The sequence below is a fragment of the Hydra viridissima genome, unplaced genomic scaffold (genome assembly GCF_058129835.1).
Source record: "Hydra viridissima isolate aposymbiotic clone 2 unplaced genomic scaffold, HvirCarnegie_v1 scaffold_8, whole genome shotgun sequence".
Taxonomy (NCBI): Eukaryota; Metazoa; Cnidaria; class Hydrozoa; order Anthoathecata; family Hydridae; genus Hydra; species Hydra viridissima.
This window is the reverse complement of record NW_028324307.1, coordinates 7399709-7420319: the sequence shown is the minus strand read 5'-3', so window position 1 is coordinate 7420319 and position 20611 is coordinate 7399709. Positions and strand designations below refer to the sequence as shown.

General features: G+C 29.5%; 2 protein-coding genes across 10 annotated transcripts; one reads left to right on the top strand and one right to left on the bottom strand.

Moving 5' to 3' along the window:
* Positions 1-6: 6 nt before the first annotated feature.
* On the top strand, positions 7-16276 carry LOC145187191 (DDB1- and CUL4-associated factor 7-like). 8 transcript variants are annotated; one of them, XM_090096327.1, is made up of 11 exons: positions 7-3627; positions 3854-3903; positions 4027-4202; positions 13952-14053; positions 14322-14420; positions 14506-14619; positions 14725-14790; positions 14881-14972; positions 15163-15280; positions 15368-15485; positions 15598-16276. In XM_090096327.1, the coding sequence occupies exons 3-11, from the start codon at positions 4065-4067 to the stop codon at positions 15768-15770; spliced, it is 1020 nt and encodes a 339-aa protein (XP_089952453.1). In that variant the 5' UTR covers positions 7-3627; positions 3854-3903; positions 4027-4064; the 3' UTR covers positions 15771-16276. The 8 variants fall into 8 exon arrangements, with proteins under 8 accessions (XP_089952453.1, XP_089952452.1, XP_089952450.1 ...); XM_090096326.1 differs by having other exon boundaries at positions 3854-3926; XM_090096331.1 differs by having other exon boundaries at positions 3270-3442.
* LOC149884812 (uncharacterized) lies at positions 9429-16135 on the bottom strand. Of its 2 annotated transcripts, none has more exons than XM_090096340.1 (4): positions 16041-16135; positions 10631-10812; positions 10142-10331; positions 9429-9670 (listed from the first exon to the last, which is right to left on the bottom strand). In XM_090096340.1, the coding sequence occupies exons 1-4, from the start codon at positions 16051-16053 to the stop codon at positions 9591-9593; spliced, it is 465 nt and encodes a 154-aa protein (XP_089952466.1). In that variant the 5' UTR covers positions 16054-16135; the 3' UTR covers positions 9429-9590. The 2 variants fall into 2 exon arrangements, with proteins under 2 accessions (XP_089952466.1, XP_089952467.1); XM_090096341.1 differs by lacking the exon at positions 16041-16135 and adding an exon at positions 11210-11271 and having other exon boundaries at positions 9432-9670.
* Positions 16277-20611: the final 4335 nt, after the last annotated feature.

Sequence of the window (20611 nt, the reverse complement as noted above, 5' to 3'; positions counted from 1 at the left end):
AAACACAGCTAACTGAGCATGTTATAGTTTAAATTCTCGTAGTTTTTTAAATACATATTAAAATAATTGTAGATAGCAGTTTTATTTCTGTTTCAAAAAATGAAGGAAAAAATGAAAAGAAAAGAAAAAGAGAACAAGAAAAAAGCAATGGTTTAAAAATAAAAAAAAAGAAGAAGAAGAAATTGGTTAAAATTATAACTGTCTAGCAGCTAAGACTATAAAATTTGTAGCAAATCAAATTTCTTTCTTTTCCTCCTCGTTGCTTGTTTTTTTTTTTCTCTATCACGATAAATTAGGCGATAAATTTAAGCAACGATAAAATTGAGCAGCACTTTAAAGCTTCCTTAATCTCATTTAGAAACTCAAATCCCTCCGATGATAGAATGCTAATGTCCACTTCAGCATTAAAAATTATAGATCCACTATCAGTTTATCTGCAGTATAATGGTCAAAGTTCCTTATTAAAAAACAACACTGCTTCTCTTTCAGCACTAATTTGTGTTCATCTCTTCACAATTTTTTTTGTCTGTGCATTACTGAAGCCAAATAAAACTATCCATACGCTGATTGCTGCATAATTTTTACCTTTTAACGTCCTGCTCAAAAATGTTGGTTGCCTAATATGAATCCAGAGTTTACAAGTAAGTTGATTTACTTTATGTTTCTAATTATCTAGTAAACATTGATAAGAGATATAACTTTTAACTGTCAACTGGTGGGCCATTCACCTAAGGTTGGAAATAGTTAGCTTATAGTGCTACTGCTCTTTGTCATCAGAATATTGAACGAGAGTTTTTTTCGTATTCTGGAGAAAAAAAAGGTTTCCTTATAATCTCCTTTTATTCGTTCTTTGGTAAGAGAGCACACTTTAATTTTATGGTAACTCTTGAAAGTGTCTTAATAAAAGACTTATAGTATGCTGGGTGATCCTTGGGAATGAGTTTCTTTACAAATTAGACGATGCTGAAGGAAGTTAAATTGAGAATAATAAATCAGCAACTCTTCAGTAAGAGGAAAGATCCACCGTAGATAAAAAATTTACCTCCTACAGATTAGTCAGCAATAGAACATGTCAAACGACCCCTTATTCAAGAGTATACTATTAATATAGAGTATTACACCAGTAACTGATATTTCCTTAAAGGTTTTAGAGAGAGCAAGATTTCAGTTACTATTTTAGGCAACATATATGTGGTTCCCAACAAAAAACTGCAGCTGGTTGCCAATAAGTACCAGTCAAAGGGGTGGGGATAATAAACATTTATTATGAAACATACCTCAAGGATCTTGGTGAAAAGATTATTGCTTAAAACATGCTTTAAGGTCGCTACTACCCTTAGAATCTTTAAAAAAGGCTAGCCAGCAGAATTAGCCTCATTAGACCAAAAAAGAACATTGCTATAAAAGTTTAAAACCCAAGTTTAAAAAGAAAATATTGATAGAAAGACCACTGAACATCTAAAACAGCTAAAAATGATGAGAATGTTAGAAATGTCAAAAAAAAAAAAGAATGTAAAAAACACTTTTAAATGAGAAACTAAGCAAAGTTTAATTTTAGATAGATAAAAATTATGATTAAAAAGATATCTTTAGGTTGCTAACAAAGAACATTTTTACAGAATTCTACGTAAAAGAAATGATTTTGTTAACTTTTAACAAGTATAAGTGTCGATCTTTACGCTTTTCATTTCGTATTACATTAAACATACTAAAACTGAGATGCGTAGAATGTGCGTAGTTTTAATTAGCATTTGCGCAGCTTCAAAAAATAATGAAGCCAAAAAGTTGAACCGTTAAATCAAGTTCTAAGCCTTTTGGGGGGCGTTTAAAACGTAAGGTACAAATATTTATGGTATGAAATTAAGAGCCTATGTATTTTTTAGTGTAGCTGACAACTTACTATGTTCTTTTAATTTAGTTAAAATCATTATTCTGATTAACTTCAGTAAACAATCTGGAGTTAACCAGAGTAATATGTTTCATATTATCAACACTAAATACAGCATTTGCTCAGTAACTTACAACAGATAAGTTGTTAAAGATAAGTTACGGCAAATATGTTACGAAAGATAAGTTATAGTAAAAATTTTTTGTCTGAATTAGAATAGAATATTATGTTTTCTTTCACCGATTTTGTTCGACTTTATCCCTTTTAATTAATTTGCCAAATGACGGCCATTTCGTTTTTTGATCTTCTGAAAAATTTAAAAACCTATAATTTTCGTTACCAGCAGTCCTTTGGTTACATCATTAAATCAATACTAAGTTAAACTAAGATATTTATCAGATTTAAAAACGTTTATGTAACTTCGACATCAGAACTGCCCAAACCTTTTTTTTTTTTTTTTTTTGAAGAGCATGTAGAATTGGTGTCAAGAGAATGAACGCCATTTCCAAAACCTAAAGATAAATATTTTTTCTTCTGTTATAAAAAATACTTAGCTGGCTAAATTATGGTGACATTTCGATTTCTTAAAATGTTTCAAATACATCTATTTTTGGCTCAGATAAACCTCAAAGAAGCAGTCAAGAGTGATGTAGTTCTTAGCAATTGTTGCCATCAACTCAACCCTTTGAATTTCCAGTTAGAAATAAAATACCTTTTGTAAAGTAGTAATAAAAAATATATTGCTAGTAATAAAATAATATATCGCGATAACTTGTAATGTAATTACGAACTATCGCGATATATTACTTTATTACTAGCGATATATAAGGGCCTGTTTATATGGAAAGTGGGCTGGCTCGGCAAACGAGCCAGCCCTTTTGCCGAGCCAGCCCGCTTTCCATATAAACAGGCCCTAAATACAAAATCTTTTACTTTTTATACGACACACTTTTTATTATCCAACGATTGGCAACGGTCGATAAATGATGGGTCTGTCCACTAATTCGCTCAAGAACTGATATTGAGATAAATTTTTTTAAATTGATAATTATTATATTTAGAATAGTTATGTTAGATGTAAAGCCTAAATTTCAGCCAACGATGATTGGTAAATAGCCCGCCGAGATTTTCCCCCTTCAAAGAAAAAAAATGTGGAAAAATGAAGTTTAGAAATTAATTGTGACATGAAATCTTTTCTTACTATGGAATGAATGACGGTATTTAGAAAGAGTTTTGAAATGTGGAACCTGGTAAGCGCTTTCAAACAGATACATTTCTATTTACTCTGATCTTGTGAAGAGGTTTCTCCCAACTGCGGACGTACTCATTCACCAAAACGCAGCTCTCTTGAAATTAATAGCCTGGACAGAAAAATAATGAAGTCTGGACATGACGTTTCCAACGGAACGGATCTTTCAAAAATAAAAACCTTAATGGCGCCTAGAGTTTAATACTATGGTTTTTTCTAAAGATTAGTCAATTGGACCTAAAACTATTTGCAATACGAGGAACATTGGATTGTGAAAAACACAAGATGAAACTTTTTGCTTCGAAGTTAAACTCGAAATAGTTATTGTTAAATAATCGTATTTTTAAATCTTAATTATTTTAATATCAGAATAAAGCTTTAGGTCTCAAATAGCGAATAAAAAAATTGAATTAAGTCAAGTATATATTTCTTTATATAAATTTAATGCAGTATTCAGAAAAATAAAAGCTTAAAATGGTATACAATTAGGGCAAGTTTGTTTTTTAAATTTATTTTTACCTGAAAATGTTTGTCTCTACTTTATAAATAAAGACATTACTTTGCATTAAGATACCTAGAAAATTATTAGTCCTATTTTTCATTATCTAAATGCTATTTAATATCTAAATCAAAATTTGTATCATAAAGTTTTTAAAGTGTTTATATATGTTAGGTTCATTTCATCTTTTATCCTTATTTTTTTCAACTTTTTTTAGAATATGTTACAGTACCTGATCTCAAGTAATGTGACATGCATAGTTAAACAGTAATATACACAATATTACAATGGTTATTCAGAATTTTTTTTTACTTTGTTTTTTTTCCAGGAATAAGAGTAATACTTTTCATAATGTAAGCAGCTTCTTGATCAAGTATATAATTTTACTAGCTTATGCAGAAGTTTGTAAGTTAAACAAAAGTGGAAAAATGACTTCCCAGCCAAAGCGTAAAGAAATTTACAAGTACAATGCACCATGGACTGTTTATGGAATGAGTTGGAGTGTCCGTCCTGATAAGCGATTTCGATTAGCTCTTGGTAGTTTTATTGAAGAGTATAGCAACAAAGTAAGATTTACATATTAAAATGTTCTATAGAATAAGTATGAATGCAAAGATGGTTTATGAAAAAATAAGTTTTTATAACTATTCTCTACATATATATTTTTGTTTTATGCCTGCTCAAAGCCAGTTCTGTTAAATTTTAAGCTAAGATATATACATATATGTTGGTTAAATGATAAATATATACAATATTTAGAGGTTACTTAAAGTGAGACATCATAAAAGACTAATTAAAACTGAGTTTTATATTCGAGTTTCAAAAATACATCATGCAGAAAAAATACCTTTTAAAAATAATATAATCTAGTAAACCAGTTTCTGAACTTCCATTATTTTATAATAAAAAAAATTGTACATGAATCAATTTATACATCATATAAATTATATATTACATATAGTACAGTTACTACAAAACCTGACTATATATTTGCACACATTTAAATAGTTGGTCTCATAAATTCAGTGAGTCATCTTTTTGTATGTGGACTTTAGAAAGAAGGGTAGGTCTTTCTGTGCAAGTTGGATATTTTTTTTCTATTCTTCATTATTTGTTATGGACACAATTGTACTATTGTATTAAAGTGATTGCCCTCTTAGCAGAATCATTGATTATTAGAGTTGTTTGATAAGGCTGTTCAACCATACCTCTTTGATTTTAATGAAATTTGGTACAGTTGAAGAACTCAACAAAATAATTTTCCTGAAGAAATTTGGGCATTCAATTCCAAGCAACTCTGGAGATATTCAAATTTTAAATATTATTGTTTAATGGGAACTTAAAAAATTTATTCCATAAAATCTTGATATTTAATTATCCAAAATAATGAAGTTTTGCATTTAGAATCAATTTTTCATTGGGAATTCAATTTTAGTGCTTTGTGAGCAGTAAAATCTAAAGTTTTTTATGTTATTAAAAAAATATATTTTTTCACAACTAGTTTTGCGCACCACTTTGTATAGAAGCAAAGGTGTGAAGTGTTTTTTTATTTTGTTTAAAGTATCTTTACCAGATGCTCTGTTTCAAAATTGATGGTAGTGTTATCTATACTTTAGGAAGTATTCAAATATTAGTAATATATTTCAATAAGGTCATTTTAAATTGAAATCTATATATCAATGTATTTAGATTTTAGTTACTTAAAGGATTTTAGGCTATTTTTAAGTATAACTTCAAGAGTAGATTAGAAATAAAAGTTATTCTTATGTTATTTTCCCCTAATCAGACTACATATTATTACACAACCATCAAAAATAACTGGGATCTTTATTTAGTAATTCAAAACATTTGTTTTTCAATATCTATTGACATAATTGTTCCATAATTAGCATTGTAATAATAAGACAGATATTACAAAAGTATAAAGGTAATTTTAGCACATAGTATTATTAAATTTTAGAGTAGAAAGAAAGTATACAAGAGTGTTACAAACTGAATCTTAATCTAGAAGATTGTTCAATTGGTAAACATGTGTAAACACAGGGTGTCCCAAAAGTCACTATCTGATTTATTTTGGTTATAATTTTTTAATGTATTTACTAATATACAAAATGTTAGTAAATAAAAATTTAATTCTAAAAATATTTTAACATTAAGTTTTGAAAGTTTTGTCTAATAAAAAGGCCCCATTTAAGTGTTGACATTTACCCACAACCTTACAAAGACTTAATTAAACTTTTGGTATATTCAGTAGATGATTGGGGGGGGGGGGGGAGCATATGATACATCAACAACCTATTTATAAATGTTTTGTATATAACATTTTAAATTGACTTCTTGTCAATTAATACTGTCTCAATCTGAACAGGATCTATATTTAATGCCTTTGCAGTTCCTAATTTTACTATTTGTTGAACTTGCAATAGTTCCTTTTTTATTGAGAGTAACTCTTGAGAGAGTAGTCACAGCAACCATTTTAAGAGGACTTATGCTTATAGAGGTCAAAGAAGAATTAAAATTTTCTTTCTAAAAATTGTTTATCGTAAGTTAATTATCTTCATCTTAATAAATTAGGTTGCAAGCTAGTTCTCCTGGTCCATCATTTCTAAATGACATCAATTTTATTTTACATGAAGGACATCTCTTTTCTCTAAGAATAACTAGCAAGCTGCATTTTAACCTCATTATATCCTAGAAAATCATGAATGATGATTAAAACTTCAAATATCAAGAATATTCATATACTACAGTCACTATTCTGCAAAAAAATCTCTACCTATAATTACAATAAAGCTTTAAAAAGTTATATGGTTAATTATTAATACATTTTCTACTTTTTTCATTGTGTGAATTAAATGGATCACAGCATCTTATGTGAATTGAAGAGTAATGCTTTTTAAGATTAAGATTTGAAACTTTCTTGATATCTCTAGTTTTCACACATGTATTTGTGGTAAATTTATTTTTAAACCATTTGTCTAACTTTCTTAATCATTCTAATTGTTATTTAATTTTTTAGTTTTGAAAAAACTAGTAAATTTAAAATAATTATTTGAGAATATGTGAACAGACAATTCTTCAGCTATCAAAGGTAAACTTTGTATAAGTTAACAACACATGATCTTTAAAGTGAAATGCATACAAGTTTCCATACAAGAACTGTACCTGAAACCTACTGTACTAGAGCTCTGCAGATTTTTTGAGGAATAACCCTAAAAATAACTAAAATTGCTTTTTAACAATGAAAATAATTTTTTTTTTTTTTCTCATTATTAAAAAACAATCTTATTTAGGGTTTATTTTTATAAAACTTCTAATGCAAATAAATATTATTTAAAAAGATCCTTGCTTGTTTTTTTGTATTATGGAGTTTTTTACATTTAAAACTACAGAATAAAAAATTAAGAATCATATCTTATAGGCACCTATCATTTTAAAATTGAATTTTTATATACACTTAACTGCAAAGTTAACGCACCACTTATACATTTCAATTTATTTTAATTGTTGTCAATATTATCATATGTTTTGACAAACATATTAAGAATAGAACATATGAACACAATTATTTCGATGATAATGATAAAATTGACTTAAAAAGTAAAATGGTTATTATTGTTATGCACAAGTGAAATGATTATTGTTATGATTATTATTGTTTTACAGCTTAAATTGAAACATTTTTGACTTCAATAACTAGTGTTACCACCTCTTGATGTTATTACAGCCTGAGAGTGCTATGGCAAACTTTCAATTTGAGATTTAATCATTTCTTGGGGGATATCTTTCCATACGCGGATAAGGCTTTGTCGCAGCTTGTCTAGGCTGTTAGGTGGTGGTTGTTGGCTTGTAACATGGTATCCCATTATGTCTCAAAGATGCTCTATTGGCTTCATATCTGGACTGCAAGCTGGCCACACCAAAACTTGAATATTAACATTATTTAAGTATTCAGTAACAATATGTTTTGTATGTGGTCTAGCATTATCCTGCATAAGAATCCATCTCCAATGTATGATGCAAAGGGTACCACAAAAGTCTCTAAAATGTCTGCTATGTATCGTTAAGAAGTCAGATGTCCGCCATCAACAATAAAAGACTCTGTGAGAGCTGTTAAAGATATTCCGCCCCATACTATTAATGAGCTACCTCTATATAAAGTGGTTTCTTGAATGTTACATGCAAAATATCTTTCATTTGGTCTTCTGTACACTCTTAGGCAGCAATTAGAACTTACAAGACAAAACCTTGACTCATCATGTATTTCTAAATTCATATGCCTCCTTGCAAAAGCCAGTCTGTTTCTTTGGTAGTATACAGACAATCTGGGACCTGTAGCTGCTGTCCAAAGTCATAAATTTAAAGCACCAGGTCTTCTTCATATGGTATCTTGACTAACAGCAGTTCCATGAACCTCAGCAATTTGTATTTGGAGACTGTGCAGTAGTAAATCGTTCTCTCAGTGTTTGAAGCATTAAAAATTGGTCCTCCACTGCCTTGGCTAAGTCGTCTAGCATGATCATTGGTCTCTACAAACCTTTGTAAAACCTTACCGATTGTGTATGAGACATTCCAAATCTTCTACCAAGTTTTCAATTTTTAATCCTTCATTGGACAAAGTAACAATTGCAACACATTCATCATAACTTAAATTTTGTCTAGAATGCTGCATTGCAAACGGATGTGTTGCTCAAATGACAGTTAAAATAAAAGCTTTGATTTTGTATGGTTTTGATTTTGTATGGTTTTAATAATTTTTTTAAATTATATTCTCTAAAAAAAAAATACTAAATACAAGTTTTTATCATTATTGAACAAATAATGCACAAGTTAAAGCTAAATGTGTGATGCAATTTGCTTAAAAAAATGAACAGTACTGAAAAAAAAGTCAATAAAAGAGATTGAGACAGACTATTGGTATCTCTGAAACTATAAGAGGTTAAACACTAAAATTTGGAGAGGCTTTATTCTTTTATGAATGTAATCTTCTGTACCAAAGATCATTAAAATCTGAGGCATGGTGTAAAAAAATATTTTTTTGGTTGATTTGATTTGGAATGATCCCCCCTTTCTACTGCCTGCTGATCCAATTGTCACAAATTTTGCCTACGTAAATCTTTACTGAAGTAATAGAATATTTAAACAAACTTTGTTAAGACATAACCCAGTAAACATCGAATAGTTGGTAAATAGTTGGCCCGATCCTAATAACCGACTATTAGCTACAGGTGTGCCAACAGTCGGCTATTTAGTTGGTACTGTGAAAAAAATGTAACGCTTTTACCAACACTTAGCCAACTGTTTTTAAACTATTGGTTGCCATTAACAGCCCAACAGTAATAAAACAGTTGGCTAACAGTTGGTACCATTACCGGCCCAACTATATGATTTTTTTTCGCGATTTTTTAAATTCGCTTTTGCGCTTAAATTGAAAGTGCAAAAGTTATAAATCATGTTTTGAATATTGCTTAATAACAAAGTATAACTTTGCTTTTTGATATTTAATTTTCTATTTAATAGTGATTGTTTGTATATCAGATTTTACCAGTCAAACAGTACTACTGTCCACACAAAATATTGTATTATTTATAGATAACTTAGTTGAATACACAAAATGAACAAATTTTTTATCATTACACTTTTATTTCCAGACCATTAAAAAAAAATATTTACAAATAAAAAACTAAAAATATTCTATTATTGTAGTTAATGTTATTAAAGGTTTGAAATTAACATTGGCAGCTTTAATTAAAAACAATATTTTAAAACACTAGTATTTAAAAATGTGGCGATTTATTAGATAATTATTAACAATAATTAAGAAAAATTAGAATTATAAATAAAATCAAGATAAATAAACTTTTATAAATTTGCAAAAGAAAATAATAACTAAATATTCTTTTCATTGATTAACTGCAACTGATTTTTTGTAACCTTGGTTTTTGTCTGTCTATTTATTCGCCCATCTCCTTGATCAATTGCGCCCTAAAACCATCTTTATCCTTGGAATTAAGATACTGAATTCTTACTGTTGCTAAAAGAATAAAATGAAAATAAATTTAAAAAATCTATTTATTTTTTGTTTAAATATAAATTATTTTTAAGTTATTTTTAAGTTCTTATATGTATACTTTGCAAATCGAGAATTACATTAACTGGTTGGCAGTTTTAAAAATATGTGCATATGATAACCCAGAGCAATTAGCTTATAGGTTTAAGAAAAACTTCTATATGCTCTTTAAGAATCATATAGTTGAATACTAATAAATCATGGTTTACATTGGCAATTAACGTCTCTAGTTAACAATAAAATACGGCATTGATAAGTTCAAGTCACCAAGGGAGAATATAATATCTTACAAATTCACAACTAATGACAACACTGGTAGTTGTCATAAGTACTAATGTATTTTATTCTTTCTTAGTGTTGTAAACATATTTTTGTAAATATAATAATACAGTTGACTTTAATAGACTAGAAATTTACATAACTAGTAATACTTACATAGTAAGCACTTTAACACAAAATGATAACATCGCAACTTAATCTTGCCCATTCCAGTAGCTATCATCTTACTTGAAGATCCGTTTAGATTACATAAAATGCTAAAATTTTTAGAAAGCATGGCTCCCAACACACGTCGTATGTATTTTGGACATTCAACTTTACCGCTAATAGAACGCAGATATTCGACCTAAAAACAAAAATGCTGCATATTACAGCTTTTTTTATTGAAATTATTTTTTCAAAGGTAAATGAAAATGTAATATGGTATAATATAACTAAGGTATTATTAAATTACTTTTAATGTGGTGTAATATAACTAAGGTATTATTAAATTACTTTAAATTATATTTAATGTCACCCTTTGATAATTTACAATTATAAGACTTATAAAAAAACTTATCTTTGATCTTATAAAATAATAATTACTAGTTTAAACGCAACCTGTAGACTGCTACAAACATAGTATAGAAAATAGTTTCAAATTACATAGAGAGCCATCTCAGATTTCATCTGTAGCATAAGGTTAATCCTCTCCAAATCTTCCTTACTTTCCATTGGAAGGCCAGGGGGAACAACTATGTCTTCATTATCTGAAAAACTTTGAACTTCTAAAAACTTATTTTTTTGCTCCAGTTCTGTTAATCTTAACTCCAAAGCTGCTAACTTCTCTATAAATATACATAAATAATTAAATAATATTTCATTGCATTTGAATCTTATTGGAAAACTGGTTTCAAAAACACAATCTAGTTATTAAGTTAAAGACATACACGGATAAAGGTGTTATGGAACTCAAATATTTGGAGTTAAAGTTTTAAACATTCATGTTATTTATCCCTGTAGGTGAATTGATTGCTGTAAAAATGGTATTCTAGCATTTTTGTGTTGTGTTAGTAAGGTCACAGGAAAGAGCGTTATTTAAAACCTTTATCTGCATAACAAAGTAGAAATGTGTATTTTTGTAACATGAAATATGTATTTTTTTAAAGTCTTCATCCATTTATGACTTTAATTAAAACACAAATTTTTTTTTTTTACAAAAAATATAAATAGTTTTTCCAAAACCTTACTTTCCTGATCCCCAAAATTTTGAACAGTTTTCTCATAGTTTTTAGAAGTCGATGTTGCTTTTAATAAAATGCTATAATTATATGCATTATATGAAATGTATACACACACACACACACACACACACACACACACACACACACACACACACACACACACACACACACACACACACACACACACACACACATATAAATATCAGGGTGTTAGCTAGCCTGATAACATCACATATAACAGAATTCCCAATCATTACACAACTCCCAAAAATTCAAAAAGCAAAAGATAAAAACATAAACAAAAAATAAAACACAAAAAACATACCAGGTCTTTACTGTGTTAAGTTATTTTATGTTATAAAACGTTATAAAATATGCATTATATACAAACTACTTAGTAAAAATACGTAGTGGGTACACCCGAATACTCTGTTCATACTGACAATAAAGCACATTTTGTTTTAAATGTCTTTTATGTTTTGTGTAAATGTAAACAATTTTTTTTTTTAGTCATTATAAATTTCCAATATCGTAAAAATGCTGTATAAATTTTAAACCTGACTAATGCTCTGTGTATATATATACAGAGCATTAGTCAGGTTTAAATAATATGAAATGTATATGCCATATTGTATATGCAACTGCATATACCATTTATTCATACTGTATATATTATGTCAATATTGTATATATGGCATATATTTATGCAATATATACAAAATGCATACATATAGATTATTATAATATAACATATATATTAGAATATAACAACTTTTACGCATGCATGTTATATACAGGAAGTCTGCTAATATTTTAAGGTGGATTTCCCTGACTTTTCCCTCATATTTTCCTGATCTTCTACCTGTTTTCCTTGATATAATTTAAAGTTACCCAAATTCAACTTCACAAAAATTGACCTAGAGTCGTTTAGAAAAATGCTCTTCAACTGCAAAAATGTAAACAATAATACAACCCACACTAAATGTATCAAGTATTGATACATTTAATATGGGTTGTATTATTGTTTACATTTTGGCAAGTGAAGATTCAAGATTCGCTTGATGCAAGAGAAGTTCATAAATCTGCCAAATAAACTTTTATATTACATGTACTATATACAACTTATTTAAGTTATGTAAGTTTGATGAAGAGCCATTTTCCCTGATTTCTCCCTGATTTTTCTAAAATTCAACCTAATTTCCCTGATAATCCTAGATTTTTTGCAGATATCTGATTTCCCTGACTTTTCCCTGATTTCCCCTGATCTGGCAGACACCCTGTATATTGTATATATATATATATATATATATATATATATATGTGTGTGTGTGTGTGTGTGTGTGTGTGTGTGTGTGTGTGTGTGTGTGTGTGTGTGTGTGTGTGTGTGTGTGTATATGTATATATATATATATATATGTATATATATGTATATATATATATACACATACATACATACATACAGAAATACATACATACAGAAATACATACAGAAATACAGAAATACATACAGAAATACATACAGAAATGCATACATACATACATACATACATACATACATACATACATACATACATACATACATACATACATACAGAAATACATACAGAAATACATACATACATACATACATACATACATACATACATACATACATACATACATACATACATACATACATACATACATACATACATACATACATACATACATACATACATACATACATACATACATACATACATACATACAGAAATACATACATGCATACAGAAATACATACATACATACATACATACATACATACATACATACATACATACATACATACATACATACATACATACATACATACATACATACATACATACATACATACATACATACATACATACAGAAATACATACATACAGAAATACATACATACAGAAATACAGAAATACATACATACATACATACATACATACATACATACATATACATACAGAAATACGCACATAAACATACTACTATACATGCACATATTCATTTTAGCTGTATTTTAACTTTTAATAATAGTTAAAACAGAGCTAAGATGTCTAATACAAATACAACAATGGTGTCATCATAAAAGTAAATTAAAAACTCAACCAATGTGAAAAATTATATCTGAATGTGTAACTAATGGATAAATGTAAAATATTTGTACTTACCAGTGTAACGGTTATATTAAGAGGTGTAGGAGAGTTTGAGTTCAAAAGTTTAATTAAAGGGTAAAAAAAGCGTTTGAAAGAAAAGAAATGATAAACAGCTTCAAACTAAACAAACTCTATTGAGTAGTTTTAATTATTGAATGAATCTATCTAAGTGAATATATTCACTTAGACCATGCGACTAATTATTAAAATACATTTATAAAACTTACGGGAAACTTCTACGATTCAAAAACACGCGGTACACAGTCGGTTAATGGTTGGCAAGAAATGCCAACAGTTAGCTAACTATAGCCAATACTGGCCCGTCAGTTGGACCAACTAAAGCGTGTTTACTGGGAAACCTCCTATTTATGGTCCATATAAGTACTTTTTGCAGATTATGTTAACCCATTTAGATTAAATATATATGCATATCTATAAAGCATCTGCTTTTCTTTCTATTTTTAATTATCTTCACATTAGAGTAAGAGTTTTTACTAAAATCTGTAAAATTTCTTAACTGTCCTTAATTTTTTCTCAGATTGATTTTCAGGTTGCTTTTTCTTTTTTAGGTTCAGGTCATTCAGCTTGATGAAGCTCATGGTGAGTTCACAGTTCAGGCAACATTTGATCACCCTTACCCAACTACAAAAATAATCTGGATTCCTGATGATGTAAGTCACATTAATTTTAAAGCACATTTTATGTAATGGGTTTGTTTTTTGAATAAGTTTTTTTTTTAAAAAAGCAAATGTGTTTTGTTAATGCTCCTGCTTATGTTATGACTTAATTGTCTACTTTATCAGTTAGTATGCATTATATATGACTGTATCCCTTTTTTACACTCACTTCATCACTTAATAAAGTTATCACAAGATAGTTGTTGTTGGTGATTTATTTTCAGTCTTACATAAAAAATTATTTTACTGTGTTTTATATCAGAAAGCTCATTACCCCGATCTAGTTGCAACCTCAGGAGATTACTTGCGGATTTGGAGAGTCGGAAATAGTGAAGTGCGGCTAGAAGCACTGCTTAACAATGTATGACCCTTCTTAAATAATTTATAAAACTGGTGTGATTACTGATGATCTTTATTAACTAAGTTGAGTTTTTTAATTTTGAAAGAACAAGAATTCAGACTACTGTGCTCCACTAACATCTTTTGATTGGAATGAAGTAGACCCAAACATTCTAGGTACTTCAAGTATTGATACTACATGTACAATTTGGGGGCTAGAGGTAATTAGATAATAGAGGTAACTTTTAAGAGTTTAACTAACTGTTAATGAAAGGTATACCAATTGTAAATATTTAAACTTTCTTAAAGCTTTTAACTAATTCTAGACAGGTCAGCCACTCGGCAGAGTGCAAGGGAATGTCAAAACACAACTAATTGCTCATGACAAGGAGGTACACTTTCAAATAAAAAGATCTTTTAATGTTACTTAACTTAATCATTCAACTTTTAGTTCATTTTAATGTAGTATAAGTAATATTTAGGTATACGATATTGCATTCAGTCGTGCATGTGGTGGCAGAGATTTATTTGCCTCAGTAGGTGGTGATGGATCAGTCAGAATGTTCGATTTGAGGTAGAAATCAATGTCCTTAACAGAATTATCTCTTAAATTTTAATGAAGATTAAGTTGCTTATGGCAATATATTTACTACTTTGTATTTATCTTTGGCTTATAATTTGTCGAAGGACTATTAGTATTGTGCCCATTATTTTTTTGTATATTTTAAATATAAAAAATACATATTTTTTAATTCTTTCATTAGGCATTTAGAACACTCAACAATAATTTATGAAGAGCCTCATCATATTGGTCTATTAAGACTGGCTTGGAACAAACAAGATCCAAACTACTTGGGTACTTTTGCTGTTGAAAGTTTAGAGGTTACTTATAGATATTCATTTTCAGTTGATTTAAAATCAATTTTAATGTTGAATTTATTGGAAAAATCTTTTGTTATATCTATTTAGACTGTCATATTGGATATGCGAATGCCTTGCACTCCTGTTGCCAGGTTAAGTAATCATCGTGCTCCAGTCAATGGAATAGCTTGGGCACCACATTCTTCGTGTCATATTTGTACATCAGGTATCATCATCTTAAAAATCGTTTTTTATCATTTTATTTCAAATCTTCTTGTGCGATGATATCGTTTACTTTTGTTCGATGTTTGATGATATTTTTTGAGACAAACTTTTAGCTGACGATCATCAAGCGCTCATATGGGACATCCAGCAAATGCCAAGAGCAATTGAAGACCCTATTCTTGCTTACACAGCAGAAGGAGAGATTAACAACGTACAGTGGGCGAGCAACCAACCTGATTGGATCTCTATCTCATATAATAAAAGCATCGAAATACTAAGGGTTTAGCTTTGATTAGCTTTCAGTAACCATTGCTTCTGTAGAAAAACGATCTTACATATGTTTTTGTGAATCGACCCTTATTCACTTTATGAACTTGTTGTTCCGTTATTTTATGACGAACACTTCATTGCAATCTAATGATAATGCAGATAAGATTTTGGAGAATTGGTCATACGCCAAAAAATTTATAACTTCAGTCTAAATTTTAACACTAACGGACAATTTACAATAAAGAGTAAATCTTACAAAAGTTAAAAAAGAATAAATTGGATTGACCTGCGGAAAACATGCTCGTTACCCTAATTTCTTTTTGATATTACTTTTTTTGTTTTGCTTGTTTGTTTACCAAGTACAATCAAGATTGCTTTTCTTTGAAGACGCTTCGAAGTCAGCTCTGTATTATTTCTAATTTTTAACTCCGTGAGTTAAGTAAAAATCGAACATTTAACATTTACGATTGATTGACAATAAAATCTGTATAAATCTGAAATTATGAAATTTGTTAACATGTATTTGGCATTCATTGGTTGAATAACTTAAGGTTGCGAGTTGAGAATTACTCAGCGTAAAGAAAGCAGTACGCTATAAAAGAAAATGGTATATATTCATATTTTATTTCTGGTAACTAAAATGTGAAACTAAAATGCGAAACTAAAATATGGTCATTTGATTGTTTTTATTTAAGGTTTTAATGTTTAACTGTAATAAAAGGTTAACAAAGGTTTTCAAAATTATATCTTTCGAAAAATTCATTACACATGTAGAAGTTTGTAACACTGGAGTAGTTTAGCCAGAAAAGGATTCTTATTTGTATAGCTCTTCTAATTTCAAAGTTGAACGATATCAAGGTATCCTAGTTCACTTGAATAATCAAGAATCTACATTTTTTTTTTTTTTTTTTTTTTTTTAATTAGAAAAATTTGTTATAAAAAGAAACCCTCATAAAATTCTAATCTCTATTACTAATGTGACCTTAGCTATTAATAAGAGACACTTTATATGCCCCATACTGATGTTAAGGTCACATTACTTCTCATCTATGAAGTATTTTTTAACCCGATCTCTCAGGTAACATCAAGTACTGTTAATAATCTTACAACTACCACATGAGATTGCAAACTACTTTAAAAAAAAAGTTCTTAAAAGTTCCTCATAGGTTTCTTTACGGGCGTTCTAAATAGTTCTTCAGTATTTGCAATCCACCATTAAGTTCTTTTTTGCATTTATTACTTTTAAACCAAACACTAAAAATCAAATCAAAAGATTTAAATTTTACTTTTATAGTTCCTTTCAGCTTTTTTTAGAAGCAAATCGAGCGTGATTTTGTTTACAGCTGTTACTTCCTTGTTAATTTTAACATGGAATTAGGGATTGCACTCCCGGAGGTCTTATTCAATCCCGGGATTTCGGGATTGAAAAACATCAATCCCGGAATTGAAAAGCAAATACAACATCAATATAGTATTAAGTAGAATAAAAACAATACATTTAACTAAAAATATATTTATTAAATGAATTTAATTAACATGTTAATTAAATTTCACATGTTAATGTTAAAAAATTATGCTAGAAATAAGGAGATTTGTTATGTTTTTTGTGCTTCGAAATGCGACTTTAGGAAACATAGCGCGTCTAAAGTTTCACCGCCCAGACGGTAACGAATTTTTGTATTGAACAGTCCAGCGAAGGAAAATGCCCGCTCAGCCTCAACACTTGTCGGTTTCACGGTCATTAGAAAAGAATAAATTCTTTCTAAATAATCGCCTCGTGTATCCCCATTTCCAAATAGTGTCATTTCTTTTTGAATTTCTGATGATAATATTTCATGTCTAATTGGTTGTATTGGTGATTGTCCTTCTTTAATAACACGATCAAGTTCCTCTTCAATACTTACAATATTTCTTTCAGACTCAGATGCCATTTCAGGTTCCTCAATCAAATCCAGCATGCCAGACTCAACCGATGCTCTTATTAGAGCAGGATTGGAAGCATTTAATCTTTCCAGCAATTCTACCGAAAGTTTTCGACATTTACATGAAGAAGGCACTGTAATTATTTCTTCATCGACTTCAGCGGGGCTTCGACCGTTATGCAGGTATTGCAGAAGTCCACTCATATCGGTTCGGCGTTCATGCATGAGAACCATTAAAGCTGTACGCATTTCTTTGCTTGTATTATTGTCAGCATCTTTTAATTTTGTAAGCATGAAATTAATAGCAATGCCGGCTGTAAATAGGCTAGAATCTTGACAACATATTGCTTCAACCGTTGCTTTCATGGGAACTAAAGTTGTAATAATCTCTGATAATATTGTCACTTCATCATGTGAAAGAGCTATAGAATTATCTTGCACTGGGTAAATATCAGTTAATGCTTTTTGTATACAATTTTTTACTTTGTAAAATCGTTTAAGCATTAACAAAAGGCTGCTCCACCGTGTCTTGCAGTCCATTACTAAAGACAGTTGTTTTCCAAATTAAGCCTTAATATATTTTTGTAAGATGTCGTTCTTGGTAGGTGATCGTCTAAATTTTAGTATAAGCTTGCGTACTTTTTTTATGACTGTCCCATAATGAACATCATTTAGTTCAATTCTAGGTCTTACATTTTCATGATTGTAGTCCAACAAATCTTCCTCAATGTCCTCATTCTCGGATGAATTACTATCAGAATTCATTGTTAAAATCTGGCTGATTTGCATAGAATTCTCTTTTTTTATAAAGAACTTCAATTACAGCAAGTTGTATACCATGAGCAAAACATAATTGTTGGTTAGCAGGCAGCAACCTGCCAACTTTTTTCATAACACTAGCTCCGTTGGTCATTATAGCCACAATGTCGCTGTATCGATCAAGACTATGGTCTTTAAGTCTTTTTTATAATAGTTTAATGCACTTTTCTGCTGGTATTGAATCTGTTATTCGCACAAAACCTAAACTCCAGAACTGAGAGTTTTGTCCATGAACGTTAATATTCATGTAGCGACGATTTCGAAGTGACGTCCATTCATCAAAAGACAAAGAAAATCTCTCTCCTACACCGAATTCCGTTTTCTTGCGCACTTCAATTTGATGAACTAAACCTAATCTTATTTTTTCGCTGTACTCTACTACATGATTACAAATTGTGTTTACTGACGTTGGTAGATTTCTGAATCCCATAGCAGTTAGAGCGGCACGTAAGTCTTTTGAAGAACAAATCAGATTAAATGAAAGCCCGTCAGACGCCGTTAAACGAGCAAGTGTAGCATTAAGTGTTTTATCTTCCCTTTCATAAATCGAAAAGTATTCTGTAAATGGTTTAGATTTCTTTTTTGATGGTTTATTTGGTGTGCATTCTCCGGTAATATTAGGTTGGGTTCGAATTTGACCTTCACATTATGCACCGACAACATGTGTGTATGAAGTCCTTTTAGGGAATCCCGGGATCGATGTTAGACAATCCCGGGATTTCGGGATCATAAAAAAGGCCGGAATCCCGGGATTTCGGGATTCCGGGATTGTAATCGCTACATGGAATTCAGAAAAGAACTTTTCGATAATTTCTACTTTTTTACTTTCGGAAAAAAAAGCTTCTAAAGCTTACAAACAGATATGTGAAGTTATCAAGAGTTGGTTGCTTGATAAAGACGCACTGATCAGTTTTAAATCCTATTCTGGAGATTTTTCACTCAACGATGACCAACTTTATGGTGCTATTGAAGTTGTTGACTAAATCAAAAACATTCGACAATGCGAAAGATCGCAGGTTGAGTGTATCCTTCACAAAAATGAAAATAACTGGACTTGTTAAAAAATCAAAAATATCTTTGACTCGTTATGAAGCTTAATGTTTAAATTTAAAATGAACTCAAAGTGTCACTTATTTAACTAATGAATTAATAATTGTGATATACATCAGAACACGTAAAATCAACTCTTTTTTTGAACCGAATCATTCACGGAGATGAAAAAAAAGTTGTCAACATCAACATTACTAAAAAACATTCATGGTCCGTGCATGATAAACCAGCAAAAATTACACTTAATAATGAATTTCAACCTCATTAAAAGATCATGCTCCCCAACTTTGTAACGATCAAATAAGATGATTACTGTTAACAGCTAATGAAACTGGACAAACCAATTAACGAAAAACAGCTAACATTGGAAAATTGCAAGGAATAGTGCTTCATGTACATTGTCATGGATTTGACATTTTATTCAGAACACAAATTTACAGAATACGTAATCAGTTATCGTTTACTTTTTCAGTAATTTCCTGTTACATAGATTGTTTTAAAATTCTCGAATTTTTCTCGGGTTTTATTTGAAGTCTCAAGAGCTTTTGGTTGAAATTTCTCTATTACATAAAATTTTTTATCATTATTATAAATCATAATGATATATGATACCAACTTATCCTTAAAAATACACAGCCTAGTAATAAAGTAACATTATTGTTAGACTTTATATTTGTTATGGTAACGGACCATATAGTTAACGACCTCCAATAGACACTTCCAACCGTTATGTAAAAGTTAAGACCAAAATACAGAGAGAACTTCAATTACAAATTTTGAGAGGGGGGGAGAGGAGGATTTAATTACAAAGTTTCTCGAACTTCTTTTTATTCAACTTGTTTTCTAAGTTGTCATTTTATTTATGCTAAGCTCTTGTTTAAGAAACTCTTGTTGCTTCTTTATAAAGTTAAGCATATCATTTTAGTGATTTTTGAAGTTCAACCTGCTTAATTCAAGAATTTTTTTAAAATGTTAGCTTTGAAATAAGCCAAGTATAAAATACTTTTCTTTTAATATTTCTTTAACAAAATTTTATTTAAAAAACATTACTGGCATTTTAAAATTA